Genomic DNA, 26,548 nt, shown 5'->3' with positions numbered 1-26,548 from the left:
TTACCTCAAAAGAAGGAAAAGACAAGTCTAATACATAGCTCTTTTTTATATGTTTTAGTTGAGTTGACTATCTAGTTGCACTACAGTCCAGTTAGGTTTTAAGAAATTTTTTATAATCACTAGATGCTGTCTACTAAATGAGAGTATGTCGGTTAGACCTCAAATCCCATAAAAACTGCTGCCTTAGATTAGCTAAACTAAAGACAAAATACACAGTATTCTATAAAAATATGCTATACAAATACGCATTTTAAAGTTGTGAAAAAGTAACACCAAAGACCTTTGTAAAGTTTATTTAATTTCCACCCCACTATTTCCGCACTCTGGTTATGATTGGGTTTTTTTTGGTAACATCTTAATTTTTACCACCATAAGTAAAATTCTTTGGTTTTGTTTTCAAGAATTTTTGCAATTAAACATTTTCAGCTGTGTTTTCAAGTATTTCTGATTACAAGATGCATTCAATTATTCTAGTAATGTGTCCTACAGCCATGTCTGTACCTTGCTTCATATTATTTTCAGAGCCTAAAACCTTGATTTAGCCTTCCTTTATGCTTTCAACATTGTCCTCATCTACTTAATCCTTCCTTAAAAAGCAGTGGCATCTTACTTTAAAAAAAAAGTCCTGCTTAAATAATATTGTATTGAATGGTCTTTAAACATATCCTACCTTTCCTTCATCCATTGGATTGTCACTAATGTGGACAATAGGTCCTGGGTGAGATTTGGACGACCTAAACAAAAAATATTGCAATTAAAAAAAAAGTTTCCCCTGCCAGAACTGCATCTCAAAATGACTGCAAGTAATACAGATTCTGCAGATGTAGACTCCATGTAAGCAAGCTATTGACATTTCAGCATGGAGTCACTTTTACTTTTATCTTCAAGCCCATAAATACTTTCTGTCTATTTTTAGGCACTTAATTTCTGTCTTTTAATAAGAAGTAAAGACTTATTTACTGCTTATTTGTAACACAGAAAAAAATTGCCAGTAGCTTTACAATATCTGTCTTAATGTTTGTTGTTACAGAACTGACACAGTTGGATAAAATGTTTATTTTTATGCTGGAAAAGAGGTCTTGCCATTATTCACAAAGTGCCCAAGCTGGGCATTGTTAAAACAACAGAGTTAAGACTTTATGTTGACTTCTTGCTATTGAAGAAGATGGACTAATGAAGAGCTATGTTTTTTTCAACAGCCTTTGGCAAGTGATGGACTTCATATATATTTTGAAGATATACATAGCATTCTGGGAACAAAATAACAGCACAGGAACAGCAGCACACAAGTATATGTTTTCACCCACAAAACACTATATTTACGTACACAAATTTATTATTAAAAAAGGAGAAGCAATAACAATAGCTGTAAAATATACTTCACTCTTGGAATAGGCTTATTTAAATTTACATTGTCAGCCAGTAATTTTATACTCAGCATGCATCAGCCCTCTTACAATGCATATCTTTATACTTTGGCTTTAACCCCAAAACTGTAGAAGTGACATACCTGCCCAAGTACCAGCCACATCATATTTTAACATGTATTATTTTTCTAGTTCTTTATCACCACAGATAATGATTTTTATGTCTATTTTTATATTGTCCATTTTGCCTATTTTTATGTCTATTCTAGGCACTATGATAAAATAGTGTTATAGGCAGAAACACATATATTAACATTAACACTTTACATTTATGAGAATAAAAAGTATTTACAGGACTATTTACATATTTTGATCATGTATTTGGTGTAGTGAGACTAATATGGAGGCCACTGTAGGTAAAATGACATTTCTGCAACTGATATTAGTAACATCTGGGACACTTCCGTTCCCTCCCATCAACAGACAATACTTGATTAAACTCACAGTTCAATGGCTTTATTCCACATGATGACATAGCCTGAGAGAGTAAATGATTCCACATTGACAATGTGAATGTTTCCTCTTTCGGTGCCCACATATAGCCATTTACTTTGGAAAGGCAGATGACAAAATGTTATCCTGAAAGAGAAAGCCACCAAAAAAAGGAATTAAAGCAAAGTCTATCAGATATCTTACACTTCAAGGTCTACATTGCCAAAAAGTAGAAGAAAAACAATAGGCAAACAGGAAGAAATAAGACAAGTTACAGGCAGAGAAAAGAAGCAAAGCCAGTACATGACAAAAGCAAGAGATTCACAGACAATGTAAAAACTTAAACAAAAAATAGAAAACAAGGAATTCTAAAACTATTAAGTCATTCAGCTAAAAAAATCACTCAGCCACCTTTGAAAGTTATCATACTGAATGTATTTGCTCAAGATTGCTGTCATTTTAAACTTTAAATACAATACTCCTATGTTATAATCTACAAATCTCGTTTGAAATCTATCGAATTTCAAGTTTTAAAGAACAAAGGATTTTTAGAAGTAGCCTTATGCAGATTATGCTGGTTTCAAGTGAGGAGACAAAGGCAGAAAATAAAGCATAAGAAATGTAAGTTTATATGTAACCCAAAGTATCCTGTAAAGAGCAAACCTAAACCCAATCCTAAACAATTATAAAAGTAATTTTAAAAGTAGTTTAAATTTGGGGCTACTATTTTACTTAAACCACATTTTAATTTTCTGCCTTATAGTTTTCTCTTCTAGAAGGAAGTACCTGAACAAAATACAAAAGCTAATGCAGTTTGTACCAGCAGAGAACTCTTCTTTGACCATAGCTCCAGTGCAAATACTAATATTTGAAAACTTGGTTATTTCTGTCCTCTTGGGTCCTGCTTATTGTTTATCGTTTCTTCAAAATTGATAAGGAAATAATGTCTGTAGGAACTGAAGCTTCTAAAGTATCTGATTTTTTTATACAACAGAAATACTAACTTGAAATTAGAGTCTAGAAACTTTCTGGAAACTGTAAACTCTAAACCATTTTAATCTGACAGGGTCCAATATTGAAAGAAATTGCCAAGCTACTTGGACTATCAAACTTGGGCTTTCAGAAATGTTTCAGTGATAAGGTAAAATAATTATTCAATGGAAATTTGTTCTGTCAGCTCTAATCCTTAGCTTTACAAATTTTTTATTCTTGTTTTCTCCCAGTTGGGCTCCCTTCTTGCCACATCCATGCATCACTTCACAAACCTGTTAATAAGTATTTATGCAAAGAACAGCTTTAGATCCTTTGCATTAGATGCTGTATATACACACTTAGCCTTTGCTTTTGTGCTGAAGTTAACAGCAGCAATGAAAAATAATTGCTAATGGCTGAAAATATCTTAATTTGTATTACAGGTTTCAAAAGTTAAAGCTTCTGTAGTAATACTACCTGATCAAAAGTGTACCTCTTCACTTTTTATATCACTAATTTCCTTCTAGTTAGGGAATGCAGCTTGCTCAAGCAAATCTTTAATTTATCCATTTTCTAACTTTCTTGATTTCTTGTGCTTAAATATTTAAGCCAAAAGGCTGCACTAACTTACTTTATTGAAGTTTCAGAGAAAAAGGACTATATACAAGATTTAAAATGCTTTTCCAACTCATTGAACTTTCAGAGGTTGTAGCATTTTTACTAAGCATAGTGATCTGCTGTCCTGGTTTCAGCTGGGATAGAGTTAACTGTCTTCGTAGTAGCTGGTACAGTGTATGTTTTGAGTTCAGTATGAGAAGAATGTTGATAACACTGATGTTTTCAGTTGTTGCTAAGTAGTATTTAGACTAAAGTCAAGGATTTTTCAGCTTCTCGTGCCCAGCCAGCGAGAAGGCTGGAGAGGCACAAGTTGGCACAGGACACAGTCAGAGCAGCTGACCCAAACTGGCCAACGGGGTATTCCATACCATGGGATGTCACATCTAGTATAGGAACTGGGGTGAGTGGGGGCAGGGGATCGCCGCTCGGGGACTAGATGGGTGTCAATCAGCAGGTGGTGAGCAATTGCCCTGCGCATCATTTGTACATTCCAATCCTTTTATTATTGCTGTTGTCATTTTATTAGTGTTATCATTATTAGTTTCTTTTCTGTTCTATTAAACCATTCTTATCTCAACCCACGAGTTTTACTTCTTTTCCTGATTTTCACCCCCATCCCACTGGGTGGGGCTGGGAGTGAGTGAGCAGCTGTGTAGTGCTTAGTTGCTGGCTGGGGTTAAACCACAACATCTGCAAACACCAAAGGTTAAAGACTTGAGTTTCCCCAATGTCCTTGAAAAAAAATATTTTACTGGAAGCTAAATCACATACATCTGTACACACGCTTCCTAGGCATGCCCCAAAACCTTACTGCCCAGCAACAGAGCTCTCCCACTACACGCAGGTCATGGGGAAGGGGAAAGAGATGCAGCATGAAAACATAAAACCCTCAGCACCCTGCAACACCACAGCTTCTTTTTGTGCCAGGACTCCATGTGCCAGAAGCAGCTGACAGCCAGATCAGTTGGATCTAAAAACATGGCCTAGCAGCCAGAAATAATACTCAGGAGCAGGGTCATAGGCCTATCTGTCTTGATCTGAGAGTTAATATCATCAATTACAGTTGTCCAACACTTTCATTACAAAACCTGATCTATTTCATGTCATTTAAAGGTGGGCAAAAATATAAGTTGGGGCTGCAACTTTGACTGCTATAGCAAACAGGCAACACTTAAAGAAGTGTCCAACTCCTCAATATTCTTGATAGACTATTTGAATATGCAGCCATATTCAATTTGTCTCCTCTTTGCAAGTAAGATTAATTTTGTCAAGAGTTAGCAAGCAATGAAATGATTCCACACCAAAAATAAATTGAGTTCAACTAGTAACTTCACAAAATGATTACAAACTCTCAAAGGCAGGAGGCTGAGGAGACTTCAAAGTTGTTAAGTGTAGGCACATATAAAACAGGTTTCTTAACCTTATCCTTCAAAGTGTGCTTTTACCAGTCTTCTACAATCAGAAAAAAAAAGTCTTGTATGATTTTTATATAACCTAAAAAATATTCTTAGAACTTACATTCACAGAACAACTGACTACTTAAATTCAAAAAGGAATTTATCATGCTGATCCTGCTATAATGAAAGAAGCCCCATTTCACCTTGAAAGTGGCAAATGTTCCTCCATTTGCAAACATAACTTTATTTGCTATTTATTTTCTTAATAGAAAAAGTACGTCTTCCAACTTTCAGAAATTCAATTATTTTTGTCTAAAGTGATTCATTTTGGATAACTGCATTTATTTTAGCAATTTACAGAATAACATTTCCAACATTAGAGTCCATGTACTGAGCTTCTCTCTCTTCAATGATTAAGGCTTCACCTTAAACTATGCAGTTTTTAAACAACATTGGAAGTGTTATAGCCCTAAAAACTAAAATTCAGTGATGCTATGACCATCTGAAGGACCAATGACAACATACTAGCACATCAACATACAGGGTACATTCAGTGGCCTTGCTTGCTCCATTGAAAATTGGACTGAGGATTACAGGGATTCAAACTTGTTTTGGAGGATGGAAACAAAAGGTCAGGGTCATCTTGGTGGTGAGGCAATACTTGCTGATTTAACACTTGGCCAAGGACAGCATATATATTTTTCTGAAAAATGCAGATTTTCCTTTCAGAAACCTTTCTGCCACCACAAGATTAGAATAATATACTCCATCCATAACATACTTTAAGATCAACGGAAGTGGAAGTTGCCATGTAATGCTCTGGCCATTTCTACAACTCAAGCATTGTTCCCCCTCTCTCCCTACCCACAAATGGATACATACATAAATGTGGAAAATACAATCAATTGTTGGGAACAGAGAGAAAAGACTACAGATAGACTTGCAAAAATTTTTTACTTGGGTTCAGTGTTTCTTGTGTACAAACCCCAACTGCCTGAAAACAATGTATCAGTAAAAAGCAGGGTATCATACTCTTCCTCTCCTGTATCAAGCCATTCTGGTCAAAAATACTAGAACAGAAGCATCTATTAAAAAAATAATAGACCAGTTTTGTGCATCTAAGGAGACAGGCTGGGACTGTCTCAGCCAGTGATCACAGAAAGCAGGCTTTTGCAGGTAGCTCTTTCATGGCACAACAGATTCCTCAGATTATCTCCAAGGAAATTTCAGCTACATCAGTAAGGATAGTACATTTTATGAAGCAGATTTAACTTTTAGCATAATGCAAGTATTGTGCACAGCACTTTATTCCAAATATTTCACTTCCCTATACCTGTCAAAAGAAAAAAATCCCTTTATAGAAAAAACCCAATGCTTTAAAGAGTTGTTTGGTTTTTTTAATCTGAAATCTACAGTATGATTTTAATATATGCTAACATCACTGCTAAGATGAGGTACTGTTATGGAACCCCAAAACAGTCAGGGTAGTTCCAAACTCTACTGTAGCTGTTCTTTTCCCTAAGCATAAAATCTTCCTCCTCACTGCATACATATTTGCAAAGCCACTCCTTCCCCTGTTGCCCTCTTCCAAAAAAAAAAAAAAAAAAAAAAAAATTTCAATTTTCTGTGAAATGAATTTGTAAGAGTTGAACCAATAGTTCAAGAAAAAAAATTATATATTATATACAGTGGTACACTAGCAGTGGAAAAACATTGATAAGAAAAGCCCTCACAAAGTATTTCTTGTTCTTACTGTACTTAAAATACAGTTTGTGCTGTTGCTTATGGGAGAGTATTAGCAGTGACAGGAGTCTTTAAGAAGTAATTTGTAAACCTACTGAAAGGATTTCCTTTCTTAACCACAAACCATGTGTCTTTTATGATAATCTGTCAAAGTTAGTTAAGAAAAATCTTAATTGTGGTTGTTTCACAACATATATCAAAATAGTTATTATAGCAAGTGATAGTATTCCTTAAAGGAATTTCATTACAGAAATATCAAAGAATACAATTTATTAAATTACTGTAAGTCAAAGAATTAGGCATTTAAGGGAAATATTAAGTAAAAATGACAGGCTGTTATCCTAGTGTATTATTATGACAACACAAATGCATTATGAAGTCTACTGCATTATGAAGTATTCTATGTTCTTCAGAATTTTCCATTGTTTTAACAAAGCACAGTGACAAATACTTTGATGAATGACAAACACTGATTTTATTTTTAAGTTACTGAAACTATTTCTAGAACCTCAGGCTATCATAGGTCTGCAGTTACAGTAATTACACTAGCTGCTCAGGTCATTATTGTATAGATAAAATAAAAGTTTTCTTAAGAGAAAAGTGTTAAGCTACCAAAGTTGAAATTCTGCCTACCTCTACCTTCAATCTTTCATGCATTAGATAGCTTCTGAATTTTACATGGTGGCTGAAAAGTTTAATTTTTATGTTAGCCTAGACTCCATGTCCACAGTCTCTTGTCAAGTCTTCAATAGGCATAAAGAGTCAAGAGCCAGTGTCAGAATGACATACTGATGGCAGCAATCAGTGGCTATGATTTTACCAGACTGCTGTAAGGGGTCTATTTCCAGACCTGGTAACTGCAATAAGCTTAAAATACCTACCTGTGCGAAAAAGGCCTGAAGGTGCAGAACGCACATGCAGAGGAAGAATTCCTCTTCAATGCATCCCAAAATTGTTCCCCCAAAAGACCATGTGGATAAATGCAGTATATTATAGAAACTGGATCAGGTACTTCAATTCCATTTAGATACCATAACAGCACTCCAAATAATGTTTCTCAAAATATGATCACTTGAAGGGCTGCCTCTAAAGGCAGCTGAGAAGTACATATGTTCAGTACCTGAGCTGTGGTGTCAAGATGGAGTAATGGGGAAGCAAGAGCCAAGAACAGAAATAAAATTGTCACCACTGAAATGATCTATATGGCCCTAGTATTGATCACATTCCAGAAGGTGGCTCCAGTTTAGAGGTTTCTTAGGTACTGCAGGTATTTGTAATTTTACATGTTCCTAATATATTTCACAGCTTACATGTTCTTTCCTTTATGGAGTCATATTTCACCTCTCTTAAGATGGCTTTTCAAGCTTCAGTTGTACTTTACTCAGAAGGGGACTCCACATTTTTATTTATACACAAATAGAAAAGGGCTGCTTCACTGCTTGTAGTGATGACAAAAGACCAAAGCACACATTCCTTTTGAGTTGATTTGAAAACTAAGAAAATTTTTCAATACTGAAGAAATGCCCACCAAATACCCTAAAGATTTGAGGATCTCTTAGCACTGAAAATCCTCTGCACTACATATTTGTGAACTCCTGTTGGTATATCTGACATGACTCAAAAAGTAACCAGACTTTTGGCATCAGAAAAAACTTGGGTAGCTTGCTCTAACACACACAGTTCAGGCTGAACATTTCATCTGCGAAGTCACATACCACAACTTAAAAAAACTGGCCATGTGAGAGATGCAGCTTTCCCACAGGAGACAGAAGAATTATGCCCATCACTGATGGAGAAAAGTCTGTCAGACAGGCTGGGCTTAAAGACTAGAGGTCAAATTCTGCCCAGGAACATGGCAGTTGGCCATTATGTGCCTCATACCACTGTGAAAATCATCAGTGTGCAAGGAAAACAGCTAACAGGACAATGGAGACAGTTTTTTAAAAACTGTTTCTTAGAAACCAGAAATCTCAGAGTAATAGGACTCAGCACTTCAGTTCTGCCTCAGTGCCAAAGGCAGCAGAAGGCAACTGATGAAACTGCAGTTCCATCAAATGCACTGACACATGGGGCTTTGCGTGCATGCACAGCCTCAAGAAAATGTTTTTCAGAGGAATCTGATCTTGCATGAAAGAGATGTTCACACCTACAGCAAATCCAGACAGTCAAGTAGTTCATTTTCTCCTGCTAACTTCTTGAAACAAGATAAAACTTCTTCTAATTACATCATCTAGTGGATCACCACCAAGTAACATTTTTAAGCCCACCAGGTAAAAGAAGGCTTTATATGACATCATAAAGGCAAGCAGACCCAGTGATCATTTCCTTTTACTCTCAAGAAGAAAGCCAGTTTAAAAAGTGTAAAAAACCCACCAAACTTAGTTATGTGTGAAAAACTTAGTTGTGTCGTATATTAAACTTGTACTTGGCGTATCACTGACACTGCAAAGGGTCCAAGTATTTAACTTCTCAGAAGTATGGTTTGATAAGTATCTGTAATCCTTCTGTTAGTTATACTATAATCCTACCCCAAAATGCACAGGGCAAAAGGGATAAAGGCAGCCCTCAAATAAAGGCTGGAAGTGAAACACTGATATTGATACACAGAAAGTGGAGGAAAAAACCATGAACAATATCTATCATCACCTGCTCTCACAGGCAAAAAAACCTGTATGTCCTTCTGCTATCCACAAAGTGGCAGAATTGGTCAGTTTATAAATTCAGTGAGGTAGAAGGAAAAATTGTCTCACAACCAATGTCTGCTAATGCACAGGCTGGGTACAAAGTTACAGTATCTAACAAGGTAAGGTATGTGTCATAATAAAAGTTAAAAGTCTTGTTTATTAATAAGTAGTAAATACAAGTGGGATTTTTCACTCACTATAGACAGAGTCTGTGTTTTAAACACAATGCTACAGTTGCTATTTAGAGCAGGGTACAAAACCAGCAACATTTAAAGCATAATTTTGTACCTTTGAATTGTGCAGTTTCACACTGAGGAAAACTATTTAAATACCACAGCACAAAATTTGACATATTAAACTGCTATCAATCCATTCAGTGATCGATATGCAAAGCACACATACACACTAAACACTCAGTTCTATTTTGATGCTATGATTCTGGTTCTTGTCTTTATGCTAAGTCACAAAGCAAGTAAACTAGTTCTTTTGGCATTAGAACAGGGAATCTTAGCTCAGTGCAAGGGTGCAAGTCTTGGATAACTAAACAAATTTTTTCATACTTGTATGTAAAGCTGATTGGTTTGGGTTTGGTTTGCAGCAAAGGAGACAAATTAGTCATCCCACACCACTTTTTTCTTTTTCTTTTTTTTTTTTAATCAAGTTAGTCTGTCACTTGACCCTCTTAAATTGGTTCTGTGAAAGTCCCTGGCTCATTAGTGATGTGTGTTTGACCTTTCACACCCGACCTTAGATCAGCACAAAGATTAATAGTTCTTGCATGGCAAGGAAACTAAAGCCAGATTGGACATCCATCTCACAACATGCTTTCAATAAGAAGTGTTAACTATGCTTATTTCAGAGTTAATCTAGCCTAACATTAACATTTGCTATTAAGTCAAAACACATTTGACATGAGGCTTGCATTACATGTGAGCACACAACAATTTTATTATGTGTAGGATATTTATACAGGTATGTAGATGACAGAGAAACTACATTGTGATTCACTGAAGGAGTCTTAGAGAAGTACAAAACCTAGGATACTAAATACGTTCACACACCAAATTGTGCGTTCTGCAAAGAGGTACTACACTTTTAACTTGCATGACAAGCCATGCAAGCAACCCCTCCCATGTAAACATCATGCATTTTTTTCCTGGTCCCTAAACACTGCTTCCCACAGTCAAGGAACAGTGGCCAAGCTTAGTATGACATTGGTTTAATATCTTCTAACTTTTATTTGGTAACTAGAACATGAAGCAGCTGCAAAACCCACACAAACGCAACAGGAACAAAAGGCTAGAAAACTTGCAAAACAAGCTAGTTTTGCACTGTGCTTCTGACATCCGTCAGTAATTTCAAATAACAGATTTGTTATACATGAAAAACTTCATCAATCGCCAGTTCAGAAGACTTGCTTCAAATTACTAATCACTGATACAAAAGGCAGTCAAGAGCTATCAATCTCTTAAATGGCCAGTTTCTTATCTACAGATCCTTATTTAAAGATTAACAGAAAGCAGCATCTTTAAAGACTCTTGGCCACTACTTTTAAAGAAAAGTTTTGTTCAAATCTAAGAAGCTGCAAGTTACCCAATGAAGATGCTTTCCACAGATCAGAACAAAGTCTGTAATGGGCATAGAATTATTTTAAAAGAAAAAGCAACTCTTTCTCACCACTCTATTCTTAAAATTCATGACTAGAAAAGCAAGAATTCACAACACTTTCCAGTCATATACTAGAGACTGCATTCTGAATTAATTTACAGGTAATTTAATATTCCAATTTTCAGGTTAGTATACAAAATACTTAAACACATGACACAAGCATTTATACACAAGCTGTGTCTAGTTTTTATTCCGTATTTGAAAGATGTTCAAAACAGGCCTGAAAACAAGCTAGCCAAACTAGATTACCAATAGGAGAAACAAATATGAAATCTAGAAATTGTGTTGTTAACTATTGGGCAGTAATTCTTCCATATGGCTAAAAGCAGGGAATTTGCCAGAGCTGGTAAAAGGCTGTGCCAGGAGAATACAGAATTCATTAACAAGTTATAGCCTTATTTATTTTTTCAAATTTATTTTTTTTTAAAACATAGTTCAAGAATAGTTTAAGACCAGAATGTCCTTTAATCTGGGTAGCTAACCGCTACAGTTCTCTGTGCTACAACCAACCTTCTAGTCCACATTTAACCCTTACATGTTAAACTCTGATTTGGAAACAAAACCTGAATACAAATTGGCCTGTGACATGTTGAGCTCAACTCATATTAAAGAGGACACAAATACCGCTTTTCCGCAGTGTCAACACACTTGCAGGTAATCCCAATCAGGTATATAATTTTAAACCTTAGCATCTACAGAGTCCTAGAGCAAATAATGAATAACTGGAATAGTTGCTTCAGTCACATAGTAAGATTTGGCTTTGGTTCCCCTCCAAGGACTTTTTTTCCAGTTTAACTTATTTTTTACCCAAACCGGTTTCCAAGATATTGAAGTTCCCTACGCAAGCTGGCAAATTAAACTATCATTAGAGAAGATATTGCTACAAGGCTTTGTTGTAGTATTTAATATTTAAATAATTCCTGTTTGAGAAGTTAGTTATCCTTATGCGCAACTCTTAATTGCACAACATAAATCGTTTAAAAGGTTTTATTAATTAGGTATCTAACAACTTAGCACTTGTAAATTGAGAAGACCAAGTTTTATTCATGAATGCTTTTCTCAATAAACTTAGTAGTTAATGCAACTGACCTAAGCAAAGCCCAATTACTTCAAATTCACATAACATATCAAACCTATTAGGTATAATTCATTACTAAGAACTCTTCATGTTAAAAACACCTATTCAGAATTATTCAACAGTGAATTTGTGCAATTCTCTAAAGTTCAAAATCAAAATAATTCCCTAGTAATGAGATTACACTTTATTTTATAAAGCTTTATTTTATAAACTAGTCAAAAGAAAACAGAATATTTGAAAACAGTTATCAGTCATCCAGCATGACTTAATAAGTGGCTATGACAATGTATGTTTCTGGGATCTTAAGTGTTCTGGCTACTTCTGTATGCTATTATAATGGATACTTTAAGATTAAAATTACCAGAAGAACAAGCCCTTGTCTCAAACTGTACCTTCACCACTCTTGGCAACTATGGTGCTCTCATTACCTATTTCAGCACAGCACAGGTTTTCCTGGAAAAATCAGTACTCTGTCCAAAATTAATAACAACTACAACTGCTGAAGTGACATGAGTGACCTTGACTCCTTTCCACCTCCACCCCTCTTTCTGGTATGAGTACACACATTGAACTCCCTGTGACTGGTTTTGCTAGTGAGAACACCACATTTAAAAGAAAAGCATGGTTTAAAACTTCCACTCTTTTTAACCAAAGATATCCATATACCTAAGACTCTAAGCCAGCTTCCAACAGATTTGCACACAATCAGAATCACCACCTCAGATATCTACTTTAAAGCATTAGCTAGAAGCCAATGTCCAAATGTGGTTTCAGGCTGCAAATCTGAATTTTATATTGACACTTAAATAGGTGCTGAGGTAAAAGAAAAGTCATTTAAGAAAGAAGGGGGAGAAAATTTGGTTTGGATACACCACTGCATTCTATAGTTGGACAATCCTAGCTGAACTAGAGGTTGCAAATTGCATTTCTTTCCATTTGACTTTTATGCTGCAAAAAGGAACGCCATCACTCCCTTGGGGCAGAGAATTCTGCACTGTCAGAGCTTTCTGTTTTCTGCATAACAGTTTAGAATCACAGAATGGTTTGTGACTGAAAGGGCCTTTAAAGACCTTTTAGTCCAATCCACCTGCTGTGGGCAGGGACATCTTTCACTACCTCAGGTTGCTCAAAGCCCCATCCAACCTGACTTTGAACACTTCCAGGGATAGGGCATCCACAACTTCTCTGGGCAACCTGTTCCAGTGCCTCACCACCCTCATAGTGAAGAATTTCTTCCTTCTATCTAATCTAAACCTACCCTCTTTCAGTTTAAAACCACTATCCCTTGTCCTATCCTTACATGCCCTGGTAAAAAGTTTATGCACAGCAGTCATAGAAACAACCTCAAAAGAAACTTAGAATCACTTAGTATTCTACCCCCCAAAAAACCAGTAATCTGCATTTATGTTATTGCTGACAAATTTGTTTATAACCTGCTCTTTAAAACAACAAGGTTACTCCATAACACACCCAACAGTCTGTTTAGCACTTTGTATGACATTACATTAGAAGATTTTACATAAATATTTAACTTACCTCTTTCTATTGCTACCTGTTACTTAAAGCTTATTACTTCCTGCCCTATTCAGAGGTACAAGTCACAGATTATTCTGTGTTCTTATAGTATCCTTTGAGCTCCCCAAGCAGTCCACTTCTGAAGCACACTGCTCTAAAGTAGACATAGCATTCCAGTTGAGACTTCACCCATACTGGAAAAGAAGGGCTACTTCCTAAAGGGGAAGGATTACTTGTTATTTAAAAAAAAGGACACTTTTTTGCAGAAATTTAGTCAACTGACTTTTAGATCAAATTTCTAAAACTTCTCCCTAGCTTGCTTACAATGCTCTCACTTGAGTCTCAAAATTGTTAGTTAAAAATGCGTATTTTTTTTCTGCTTCTGATATATACAGGGGCTCTAACACTGCAGAATTATGATTTGTCATCAAGGGGAGAAAAAGTTCCAATTAAAAAATTGAACTAGTTTTCCTGTTGTCTTATTGGTGCACACACATACACTTTCTTCTGTTCCAAAATTCCTTTGGAGACATACACTGAAGGTCTTCTATCCCTCCATGTTTTAAAGATGGGAAAATTGATGCTCAGCAATGCAATATGCAAAGCGATAGAAAAGTCATTTCAGTTTAGGTCACTAGTGTGTCTGCTTACAAGGACTTTGGGCCCTAACAGCCTGCAACTCAAATCCAATGTAAATCCAGTTTTAGTTATTTAAAAAGTTATGAATTGGACTACATTAATAAATCTGATCTTACAATAGCACATAGTGTGATGGTAAGGGGCAAAGCAATAATAATCCAATCCCTACCGTTCTCGGTTAAATTTGAGTGAATGAAGTATAGCAGGTCTCTTCTGACGCAAGTTCCAGAGGTGTAAGGTATCATCAGCCAAGGCACTCACAAGAGCTCCCTATAAGAAAGAAAAAGTTTTAGTCAACTTTTTTTCATAACCCTAGTAACAGCGTATCGTCATTATAATGGCAATATATTACATATTTGCTACCAGGATGAAAAAAATATTTATAAGCATGCGCATCAACACCATAGCGCAGATAAGTTCTAAGTAGTAATAATGAGTTAAGTGATGTCATTCAGCTCGCCCACATTTGGTTCAGTGCTATACTGAGGGGTAATGGGGAAGAAGCAGCTTTTTCCAGTGTGGGCCTGTTAGTTCCCTCATGCCCACCTCTGTAGAGAAATTAAGCAATGAACTCAACTGCTAATATCTATGTGCTGACAAAACTAGTGAAGTTTGACTTCACCATTCCTCTGAGCTAGAAGTCCCTCTACATATCTGGCCCAGCTAGCTCAAGAACAGCACTGCTGTCAGATCTCAGCTGATACACCCCTAGAAAAAAAAAAAACCACCTGAAGTTACTGAGGGATCAGATTAGAGATCATTCTTCCCCACTCACATCTAAACTAGTAACTCCATCAAAATAAAATTAAGTACCTACTGAAACTGTTAGTACTATTGAAAATGTACTTTACTACTTCAGGAGATAACTTAATATTCAATGACATGAATAAATATTCCAAGGAAAAAAGTTCTTGCTTATAGCAAAGGAGTACTCTAGAGACAAAGATACATTCAGCAGTTAGTCAAGCATTTTCTAAAATTAAAAAAGTTAATTTATTTATAATTGTTATCACTGTGCACCATTCATGCTAAGAGTCACTTGGGCTAGCTGATTTTGATGCTTGCTTAATGAGAAATTGAAAAAAAATACACTCCGTATCTTCTCTGAATTATGGAATACATACATCCTTTTACTAACCTCGTTAATCAGGAACTGAAGCTGGATTACTGCAGCTCCACTGTCATGTTGACAGTAGCATTCAACTCCTGGCCGACCAAAGCTGGAATTGGTACCATTAAGGAATAATTGTTGTATGTAACAGGAAAAAAAAACAACCACTAACCACCATAACCAGCATTGTCACTATAAGTAATACCACATTCAAACAGGTTAACATCCTGCTTCTAGCTAGTGCATTCAACCACATAGATCTGACTGATCACCAAAAAAAGTCATTTATAAACACCACAAAGTAACACAAAGAAGGTAAAAGGTCCATCTTATTTTTCCCCCATGGAATACAAAAATTGTGTGTAACTGCTTAACTTATAGTTATTTAAGGGATTCTTCATCAATGAGAACATAACGGAGAATGATGAAGCAGTTATCTTAGTGTTAAATATCAGGACTAGTATAGAGGGAAGTTAATCTAAATAAGCATCATAATCAAATTATCACATTTTTCAAGTGCTAAAGGAGCTTTTTCTCCTTTTTAAACACTACTTAACAGATGAAAAGAGCTGAATAAGGCAAGGCATGTTAAAAAAAAATCTGCTGCGACAGAGATAAAAAGATCAGTAGCCAAAATACAGAGGATTCAATGGGAAATTATGTATAAAGTAAATTTCCAGGATCTCTGTATCAAGACTTCCTGGTTTCACACCAACTATGAGATAACAAAAGCTTGTTCATTTTCCCCTCTCACACATAAATTAGTCCTATACTTCCATAATGAATATCAAAGAGAAGCAGAAGCAACACAGATTCTTTCAGTTCTCCATAGCTGATTCATTTATTAGTTGCAAAGATTCTGTATTTCAAACACGGTTTTCCCCTTTCTTCTGATACAAAATTAAGGAAATTCTCCAACCTCTATGAGACAGAGCAGAAATAACACAAGTCCAGATGAATTATGCAAAGCAGTCACTATTTCATCATTATAGTACGCCCAGGGTTTCTGGAATACACTTTGTCAAAGAGCTGAACACCTCTTGTTTTAAAGAGGCACCTTAGTTTTTGGAAGAAAGGAAATCATTCCAAGCATATATGCAAAACAGGGAATACAGAGTACAATTTGTTCTCTCAGTATACACTAGAAATTAATAAAACAGTACAATTCTCACCCATTCTGTGAGTTTTCCATTTACTGAGAAATTGTTGATCAAAACCAAAGTGGACACAAATATTCTTAAAAAATACAGGTATTCACATTAGAGACAGTTGAAGGGCTGAAGAGACTTAATAGGCTACATGAAAATCAGGACTCAGACACATCTCCTGCTCAGCCTCTAAGCTGGCAAGATAAAATGTAAGTAGAACTACAATGAGAACAAGTCTGCTTCAACACACCGCAATATTTTAACTTTTAAACTTCAATCACATTCTTCTCCTAGACACCCATAGCATAACATCCAGCTAAGTGATGAGATATATACTAAACAGATGTTGATATATACTAAACAGATATATACTAAACAGATGTTGAATAATCCAGCAAACTTAATACCAGCTTTCTTCCTCAAACAGAATTAGCAATTTAATTTTGTTCTGGTATGGAAGGGCTTAAAGAGCCAGCTTGCCTCACCTGTTTTTCTCCTTGTATTTTAAGTTCTTATCAATATGTTTCCTGTACAAAGCCATCTGTATTCCACCGAGTTTATAGCTCTTAAAAAAGAAAAAAAAAAGACAGAGCTTACAACTTTGGGGGGGTGGTGGTGGTGTTTGTCCCCATAAATGATACCTTCCTACACAGATTCAGAATACTTTTAATGTAAAATCATTGCTTTTGCATTAACTATGGACTGACTACACAAATTGCCAGATTGGAAAAAATGTTCCCACAAGGAATACCAGACATTTCAGAGCAGACTTGCTTCAGCTTTGCTCATGCTTTTGCATTCACTTGAATTAATAATTATTTGCAGAAATAGACAAGAAGCAATTTCTGAAAGTGAAATTCAGATGTTTATAGAAACTGAATTTTAAAACTTGTTATTAATCTGCACTGACACAGACAGTTTTCTAACAAAAGATTTCTTCAGCCCCTCCCCTGAACAACAGCTTCCAACATAATTAAATGTAACCCTTGTTCATTCACCCACCCAGAGTTTATTTGGAATTGAGGCTTTACAGCTATCTTGCCTCAAAACAAGAGGAGTATGACCCAGAAAAACAAAAACCCATGGATTTCTTAAGTTACTCCACCCTTCAAATTCTATCCCTCAAATGTTTTCTTTAAGCACTTCTGATGTAACAGTGCTTCCAGAAATATTTGCAACTAGTCAGTAAAAATTTCAATATTAAGAATACTTGAACATTTCTTTAAACAAAAAAAAAAATCCTTCTGCATTTTCCAGGACACCTGAACCTGTTCTCTCTCCAGAAATCAGTAAATACGAAGCACTGGGAATAAGTTTACACAAGCTTTAAACATTCAGAGCAAGTTTCTTCTTTTTGACAAATTAGTGGAAGCCTCATGTACAGATCTGAAAATAGAGTTCAGCCTCCTATAGTGCTTACAGTTATCAAAAAAATAAAAATAGTCCTTGCAACTAGTCCCATTTAGTTTCTTTACCCAAGGATGATGTCATCTTTGCTTTTTCACCTAGCAGCTAAAATTATTCTTCTCATTTCAAATTAATATCATCCTCCTAACTAGCATTAATCTTCTTTTCTAAAGAAATGCAAAGCCTCCCAGTTTTGCAGGGTATGCCAAGTTGAAAAAGCATGTCACAAATACTGACTGTAGAAGGATAATAATACATGCCTGTTTCAGTACATGTTAAGTATTTCTCAACCACACAAAACAGGCAGAATCCCAGGGAATGCAGTTTGTTCAAGTCCTCTATACTTGCGTATGTGTGCTTAAGGCAAGAGAGCTCACTGCACTAAGCAGTGATCATCTACCACATAGTAGTCCCCAAAACAGGCAAAAATTATAATGAATAATGACAAGATGGGCAAAGCATTTTAATTTTGTAGACAGGAAAAACTCTCTGCCAAAGACCTAGGGTAGCTCTAGAGGAAACAGTCTGCTCTGAGCTGTTTTCTAACTAAAGACCCATCCTTCTTCCTTCATTTCCAAGCATTTCTCTCTACTATTCCTGCTTCATCCCCTATTCCAAATATTAACAAATTGGATAAATTAATAGCTTCTCAGCTGTGCCTTTGAATATTGCTTCTGCATTCCCCACAACCATTAGGAAATTAACCCTGTATAACACTGGTATCTCATTGTCTTCACTGCATGTTTTCCGAAAAAGCAAGTAAGAGACAAAAGCTATGGCTGAGAGAAGGAAGAGATAACATACTTATGTCCTAACAGCAGTGTTCATTTTCATAACTGCTAGAAGTGCACGTCATACAAAAGGAAAGCACAGTATCACTCTGATTTAATACTGCATAATGACACTGATTTTACTTTGGTTTGTGAGAAAAGGCAACAGTTCCAAAAGATATTTTTCTAAACAAGCTTCAGACCTAAGCTTACTCTTTTTTTCCAGGCAAAATTAAAGCATTTCAATTAGTGATATTTGAGTTCTCTCTGCAAAATATTCTTTTTTAAAATTATTACTATTATTTATAGCTTATCTACATAGGGGCAACTCAGTACACATCTGCCCTTAGAAGTCACACTTTGAAAGAGAAAACTAATTCCAGAATATTTATGAAAGCCTCAGAAGAACAGGTGTTTGGTTGTTTTTTTTTTTTAATTCTTTAATTTAAGTTACTCTAAGTAGACCTAGGGAATATTGGGTTCTTCTTCACCTGTGGTTGACCCTTCTGACATAGGCGACAGTTGCAAAAACTGTAACTATCAATTCAATTCCTAGCATAAGTCAGTTACACATACAGAGACACATTTATAATATAAATTACTTTCCAAATTATCACCACATGGATATTCGCATCACCATGTCATTACACTGTTATACAAAGTTTCAATAGTACAGCAGAAGATATGGACCATGTTCCTGTATCAGATTTGCCACCGTTACAATAGCTAGCGATTTTTAAGACACATCTGAAACTGTGGCAGCTTTTAAAATTCATTCCTAGATACTTCTTAATACTGTAGCTGTAACACCTCACAGTATTTAAATATTTGACAATTCTGATGCAAAAAAATAGATCTCCGACTAGAAGAAAACACATACCACTGATCTGAATTACATACAAAACACTAAGGGCAGTAGATTACAGTATTCTTATGTATACCAGTTTGTAGCTTATAGCTCTCCAGGACTGCATACTATACCTGCATGTTTTACTATAGTCATTGCTATGCAGCAGTTTTCCACCTTATTTAATCAGACCCCAAATTATTTGTATAGGCAAAGCCACCACTTATTTTGCACACATTTCTGTATGTGCTTTGATTGTGGTCCCCAAGAATCATCACAACATAGAAAAAAACACACAATGATGGTGAGACTTCCAAATAGCATTTTAAGTATATAAAGATTAAAAGTCTGTCTGGTATTACTCACCATTGCCAAGTTTGGGTACAGTCCAAAACCAGATAAAAACCAAAGACTTAATTTACATCAAGTTACAGAGTACCACAACATCCTCGCAATACATCTAAGCAGGACTAAAGCAGTACAAGAACAGCTTCACACAACTTTCTTGTCAATCTTAGCTGCGCCCAGACCTAATCAGTACTATTACTTGCACATACAAAAGCATGATCTCTCACAGAAACAATCTCAAAGAACAATCTATCAAGACACACAGCTATTTAGTGAGAAAGAATTATTTAAAAAGTTGGAAAGTACTACAGTCAACACAGTCTACAAAACACTTCGACCTTTCACATCTATGTATTACCAAACAAAATAAAATAAAAATCCACAAAATATTTTTGGGATAGTTTTAGACATTAGGTATGGTATCATATCACTATTTTTCAACAACTTTAGGATTCTAGAGTTTCCTGCTAAAGCTTTAGGTCTGCATAGCTTCTTGCTGTGTTTATATCACTCAGCTAAGCAGGTCTTTATCCCTCCCCATGTCTCAGCACTTATGTTTGCAAAAGTATACAATAATATTTGTTGACACTTCAGATCCACTCTCCTATATGTAAATCACAGCACCAAGCAAAAACAAACTAGGGCTTTAAAACTGCGACTAAAGTTCACCAGGTAGCAATACTATCAAATTACTGGTAACAATTCACTCTGGGAATTCCTGCCAGACTGTTGTCATGCATTCTCCTTCTACCAGCTAAGGAGAGTGAGAAGGCAAGAAAACTGACAGTAAGGAAACAGGATAAGGAAAAGGAAGACATCAGATACAGACAGTCAGAAGACACCGGCTGCAACTTCCGTGCAAATACAGCACTTGCAAATTAGCCAATACCTAGATACAGTTTGACCTCATTACTTGGACAGAAAAAAGTCAACATTACATATTATACATAAATCAAGTGTCCTTAGAGAGTAAAAAAACTATAACTTCCAGGCAATTAAAAACAAAAACAAAAAACCAAAACAAAACAAAACTATGTTCAGCTTCATTGTTAGTCATAAGGATGAAAACAATGCAGGGTACAGAGATGAAGAGGCTAGGACGTCAGTCCTGCAAGGTTACCAAAAGGCACTTCCCCAAAGGTCTTCCCCTCTCTTTGAGAAGGAGACGGGGAAGACAGGAGGATAAATTGGAAGAGATCATTTACGTGCCAAAATATTGGAAAATGCATTATTTTTCTCATTTTCTAGGAATCTTAACATTGTATAATGTTCCCAAATATTTTTGAGCACAGTAGTATTGACTGTTCACCGTTTTATTTTTTTAAGTAATAGTGAGGGCTGAGAAGCTGCATTCACATAGTTTATATTTGTCCAAAAAAAGTATATGAGAGGCATTATCATGAAATTATTTAATACCATCTGAGTTCAGAGGTTTTTACATCTCCTGACACTCGTAAGAGTTCATGCTTTCCTGAGGAGGGGGTGAGCATATCATTTGTGCTTTTTCTGTCAGGTGGAAGAGGGCAACAACGGGTATGGTATTTAAACAGTTGATGTTAGATCTTATTACAAATATCATATTAGCTTAAACAGGTTACAGCAAACTACTACAGCTGTTTGCTACTGCGACTTTAGAAATTCCAGTGAAGTGGTGACTACACAACTGCCTGGAAGCGGAATTCCTCAACTTCCAAACCAGCTACCAATAACATTAGTTCCTGCATAAATGCAGATCAACTTCCATAAGTATTCACTTTGTTTGTAAAACAATGCTCAGCTCCTTTAAACATCAGAAGCCAACTGATTCAATGTTAACTAAAAAAAATCTTAGACTGATAAGGTGAAAAAGGAGCTCTGTTTTGAAAAATACCAAAGTACATAGATCTCAGTTAAAGTTCATTAACTAGTTTCTGTATTGCAGCAATTTTAAAGCACAAACTTTTTCTTTCTTACATTAGTATGAGTTATATATTCTAAAATTAAACAACTATTGAACTAGTTTGCATAGAAACTGATAGGAAATGGATAGTGAGTATTTATTTATATCTGATCCATTTTCTAACTACAATAATAGCTAGGAGACAAAGTACATCTTAACCTTCAAAGTTGCTTACATAAATATGCACAAATACAGTATTTCCCAAACAGCTATGAAAAGTGCCAGCAAATTTTCTGTAAAGGCTGTATTTGGTAGAATTTTCTCATAGCTGCCAGAGAGGCAATCTTTCATTAGAACAAGATGTAATTAAGTAGTACAAATGCAAACAGGATTAAAAATCTGTGATTTAAAATCAAACAAGAAACAAAATTGTTTTTAATAAGTTTCTACATACACAATTCACAGATAGCAAAGCATGCTGTTAAATGAAGAGGTAAAAACATCAATTTAGACTAAACAACACAGTATTTTCAAAAAACTAACAAGGCTACAAGCTTTCCTTGATTTTACTCACTTCGTTTTCTGATCCAGGTTCTACTACTAAGAGGTTCTACTACTTTAGTCTGAAAGCTGTATTTCAGCACTGACAATGTAAAAAAGGTGACTAATCTGGTACTTTTTTGGGTGGGATGGAAGGGAAAGAGAAGGGTAGAACACAAGGGGGAAAAGTAGGAATCGCTACAAATACATTTGCATAATGGTTCCTCTGACTACACAGGATGCTGTGAAATGGGTGGTAACTGCTAACTCATTGAAGTTTTTCCAAAGACTATATACAGAAGAGTAAATCCAGGAAATAATTATATATTTTGAAATATTATCACCAAAGTTCAAACGCAAAATCTTTGTATTGTTGCATGCTTCCAAGTCCTGCTCATCTGTCATTCATTTAAACCAGTCTAATTTTAATGTCAAATTTTAACATGTTATTACAGATATCCTACCTCATCCATCTTTTTGGTAGCACATATTGTATCATAATATTAATAAATAACCAGGCTTTTCCTCTTATGTTCATAGCTTCTTGGCCAAGACTAAAGGCAGGGCCATTCTATGCTCCCAGACCTGAGGAATACTTGAAGTAAGAATGACGTCTCTTCCCAGTGTCCAAATATTTTGTACAGACATTGCCAACAGCAGCATTAACAAACGTAATGTTCTGAATTAGATGTTAAGTGAATTTATATACCTATTTAGTTTAACTTATGAGAGCATAAAGAAGCATAGATATTATCTAATAAGAAGGACAATTTAACATTTTCAAAGAACATAGCCAATCCTTACCCAATCAATTATTGTCCATCAACAGTGACTTCTGACTGCAAAGCAATTCTTTGCTAGGTCCAGAAGTCTCTCTCCATTCACACAGTATGACCTAAAATACTTCCCTTAACTCTTGCCTGCCAAACAAGTCCTTGTCACTTATTTTCAAGTCACTGACTACTGGATATTCATGACAGAAGACACTAACTAATCACTAGTCACTTCATCTCAACTTTGTTCAAATACAAGCCCATTCCTCAATCCCCTCCCTACAACCTGAGTAGTAGCTAGTCTAGTCTGCTGAGTCCCAGTTTCACTTGTATCTCATTAACCCTTTACATCATTTGGGGGTTATATAGAATAAGACCATGGGTATTGTTACAACTTACATAAGCTACACTGTTTTTCCCCCCTGATCCTCTGCTATCGCTCAGTTAATAACTCTCCTTTTACAAAAATTGTTATTCTCACATCATCTTTCCTTTTGGCATGAACACCTTGCTTCTCGAATCAACTATTAATCCCTTTTAATTCTTCTCTTATCCCAAACAAGATTTTGCCCCATCCTTCATCTTTGCTATTCAATTTGTCACTCTTCATGTATCAACTTTTAGTCACTTGCTTTGAGAAAGAAGGCATGAAAAGCAGATGACTAAAGCAGACTGAACTAAAAACATTATCAACAGAGTGCTGGTAGATCTGCACGAGGAAAAGGTCTTAAAGACTACCTTAAGTTAAATTTTAAGTTGGTCACATGTATGAACTTCTCCCCAAGGTTTTGCTGTGGTCTATCTCTCAGTACTGATATCAGCTCCTCCCTTTGGACACAGTCCTGCAACACTTAACTTGTGGATGAGCCTTAAATCCACCCTTCTACTTTCCACACCATTTTGCCTCATACCAGTGATGGAAATAACTCCCTCTTCCAAACACCCTTTTGGAGAAAGTTTAGTTCATCACTAGGAGTTTTATCAAACAGTGATGCAGGTACAGCGTGTTTTTTTGCTTATGTAGCCTTTTGAAGTACTTACCAGCAAAGTTACTTGCTGAAGTGCTAAGAGGGTCACAGATTTGAAGTACCAACACTTCCATTATATAGACAAAAAGTAGAACTTAGACCCCAAATCAAGATGGTAGATACAAGTTTACCTCTCTGTCTATACCAACTTGACATGACAATCTGTTTCCAGACTCATAGTGGTAATGGTCACAAGCTGGAAGATCTTCCAGATACCCAAAGTGATGTTCACAACCAGTACTGCTGCTATTGCTTTTTAAATATTTCAGCTAACAGCATCTAAATCCTAGTTCACACATAATGCAATAAATGGGTCTCAGGAGAGAGTTTCCCTGAAGTCTGCTCAAAGGCGCAAGTAGAGAGACATCTTAAATCTTCTCCATTCAAAATGACACTTAAGATTTTTAAAATTAGCCTCAAACACATATGAACCACCAATAACTATGCTCTCATTGCTACTAAAAGTATTTTGCAATATAGTCTAAGAACAGTGTTTTCAATTTTATTTTAAGCCTCCTCAGGTTCCACTATAGCATAATTTCTAGTTTTGCAAATCACCAAACGAACTGACAAACCTACTATTTCACTACTATCAAAGTAGTTGTGACAATTTTATAGAAGGTTTGCTCAGAATTACCACCACAAATGAAAAACTAAGGTACAATTCAAGCAATGCAGTAGATGGCACTCTTCCACCAAAATCAAAAGAGGAGATTATGTCATCAAGTAAACGAGGGGTTCCTTGGAGCTGGAATTCTTATTTTTAATATGCAAAACTAATTCCTACTCATTAGAGTTTTTCTTGATTTTTTTTTTGTGCTTTTCATAGAACTTGGAAAAATAATTTATTACATACCAAAATATGAAGAGGGATCACTGTTTTGTTGAAATACCTGGAATTTTACTTAGCTATTTTGTCTAGACATTTGTGATATTACACATAGTTGCTTTTCACACCACAAAAATAGCTACATACGAGTGTTGCATGAAGTGGTACTTTTGTGGCTTGTGTTTACCCTCTATTAAAATGTTGACATTGTCCCTAGAAGTTGCTTATACAACCTTAATTCATATCTCCTCAAATGTATTATATTTTTGAAAGTTTATGCACTCTTTCAACATCACTAGTAGGCATCTTGCATTATTTAGCTTAAATTTTATTTTAAAATAGTGTCAAAAAGAAATAAACAGTCATTAGAAAAACCTAAATTATCAGATAAAAAATTGGCATTAAAACATGCAGTTCTTCAATATTATTAAAATGCAACACATAGCATTAAAAAAAAAAGAACACTACCTATTCTATCTTAACTCTTTAAAATTGTTGCAGATGCCACTTTAGATCCAGTAGTTTGCTCTCAGTGTCCTTCAGGACTACAGATGGGTCTTCTCTTTGGCCCTAAGAAATGCACCACTTGACAGTGCTAAAGAGTTCCCATGAGAGTATAAACACAGACCTACTGTTTTGTACAGGATGTGGATGTCAAACAAATAGCTTTTATTAGCACTGGGAAGGGAATAATTCAGACAGTGTTATGAGATTTCCAAGCACCCACAGCCCAGTTTAAGACTGCAAAAGCATAGAAAACAGATCATCAACAGCAAAGCACAGTCCAAGGTAGTTCTCCTATGCATCTTTCCTGCAGTTTTTCTAGTAGGCTCTTTAAACTACTAGATAGAGGGACGATATAACCTTGCAAATCTAGCTTCAGCAAAATTTCTTTTTTTTGATACTTTAGAGAATCTGCTCATCTTTTAGCCTTGTGCACTTCCAGTTCCTGTCAGATTCCAAGTAATGTCTGGTACTTCAGGCTGTGCTTATCTGCCCTGCTATTACAAGAATGTTTGTTTTGCTTGTTTGTCCTCTGCTAGTAATTTCTGAGGCTGAAGAGCTATTTTGATCAACTTTGACAGAAGGGAAGTCTTATAGATCATACTTTGCTGTAAATTTTATGAAAACAGGAAGCTGGTAGGAGAAACCCAGATTAGGGCCATATCCCATCAAAAGGAGAAAGGTGGCAGCATTACCTCAACATCCTAAAATAGAAGCTCTGTATAAAATGCTGCAGTCACAGGAAACATTTGAAAAGTTACAACACACAGGTAGTTACACTACAAGATAGAGCCATGTGATAGCAGGTTTCACAAATGTCTGTTTCTTTCCTCTAGATAAAAGTATCCAAAATAATGAATGTCTATGTATTACAACTCACTTCCTGCAACTGAAACTGTTCCAGTTCCAAGGGAAGGAGAAACCCCATTCTCTTCATGTGATGGCTTGAAGGAAGTATTATATATGACAAATCACTGTTTTGAGCCCTTCAAAGGTGCAGAACTATACCCATTTATGCTGCTCAGCATTTCCAAGGTTCCTCCACAATCCTGTAGCTTAACTGAAATATCTAGCAATAGTTCTGCAAGAATGAGATTGTCTTAAAAAATACACACTGGAATTTCATAGTTTGACCTCTCATTTATTAGGAGCAAGGAAACATGCGGGGATGGGGGGGGGGGGGGGGGGCAG

The 26,548-nt window shown here is 35.8% G+C and overlaps 1 protein-coding gene across 10 annotated transcripts in view; it reads right to left on the bottom strand.

The window, feature by feature from the left end:
• The window catches only part of STXBP5 (syntaxin binding protein 5 (tomosyn)), a 118,460-nt gene that overhangs the window by 71,891 nt on the left and 20,021 nt on the right, over positions 1-26,548 (bottom strand). For all 10 annotated transcript variants that reach the window (XR_775438.1, XM_010584513.1, XM_010584515.1 and 7 more), the window contains exons 3-6: positions 15,312-15,393; positions 14,343-14,443; positions 1,872-2,006; positions 671-734 (exon numbers count right to left, since the gene is read on the bottom strand). Coding sequence is in view for 9 of the 10 variants with exons in the window: in XM_010584513.1 (XP_010582815.1) it covers positions 671-734; positions 1,872-2,006; positions 14,343-14,443; positions 15,312-15,393 (382 nt within the window). In the remaining variant the exon portion in view is untranslated. The remainder of the gene's footprint in view (positions 1-670; positions 735-1,871; positions 2,007-14,342; positions 14,444-15,311; positions 15,394-26,548) is intronic.

Source organism: Haliaeetus leucocephalus, unplaced genomic scaffold, assembly GCF_000737465.1.
Source record: "Haliaeetus leucocephalus isolate CR32 unplaced genomic scaffold, Haliaeetus_leucocephalus-4.0 Scaffold992, whole genome shotgun sequence".
Taxonomy (NCBI): domain Eukaryota; kingdom Metazoa; phylum Chordata; class Aves; order Accipitriformes; family Accipitridae; genus Haliaeetus; species Haliaeetus leucocephalus.
This window is presented reverse-complemented; position numbering and strand designations above follow the sequence as displayed.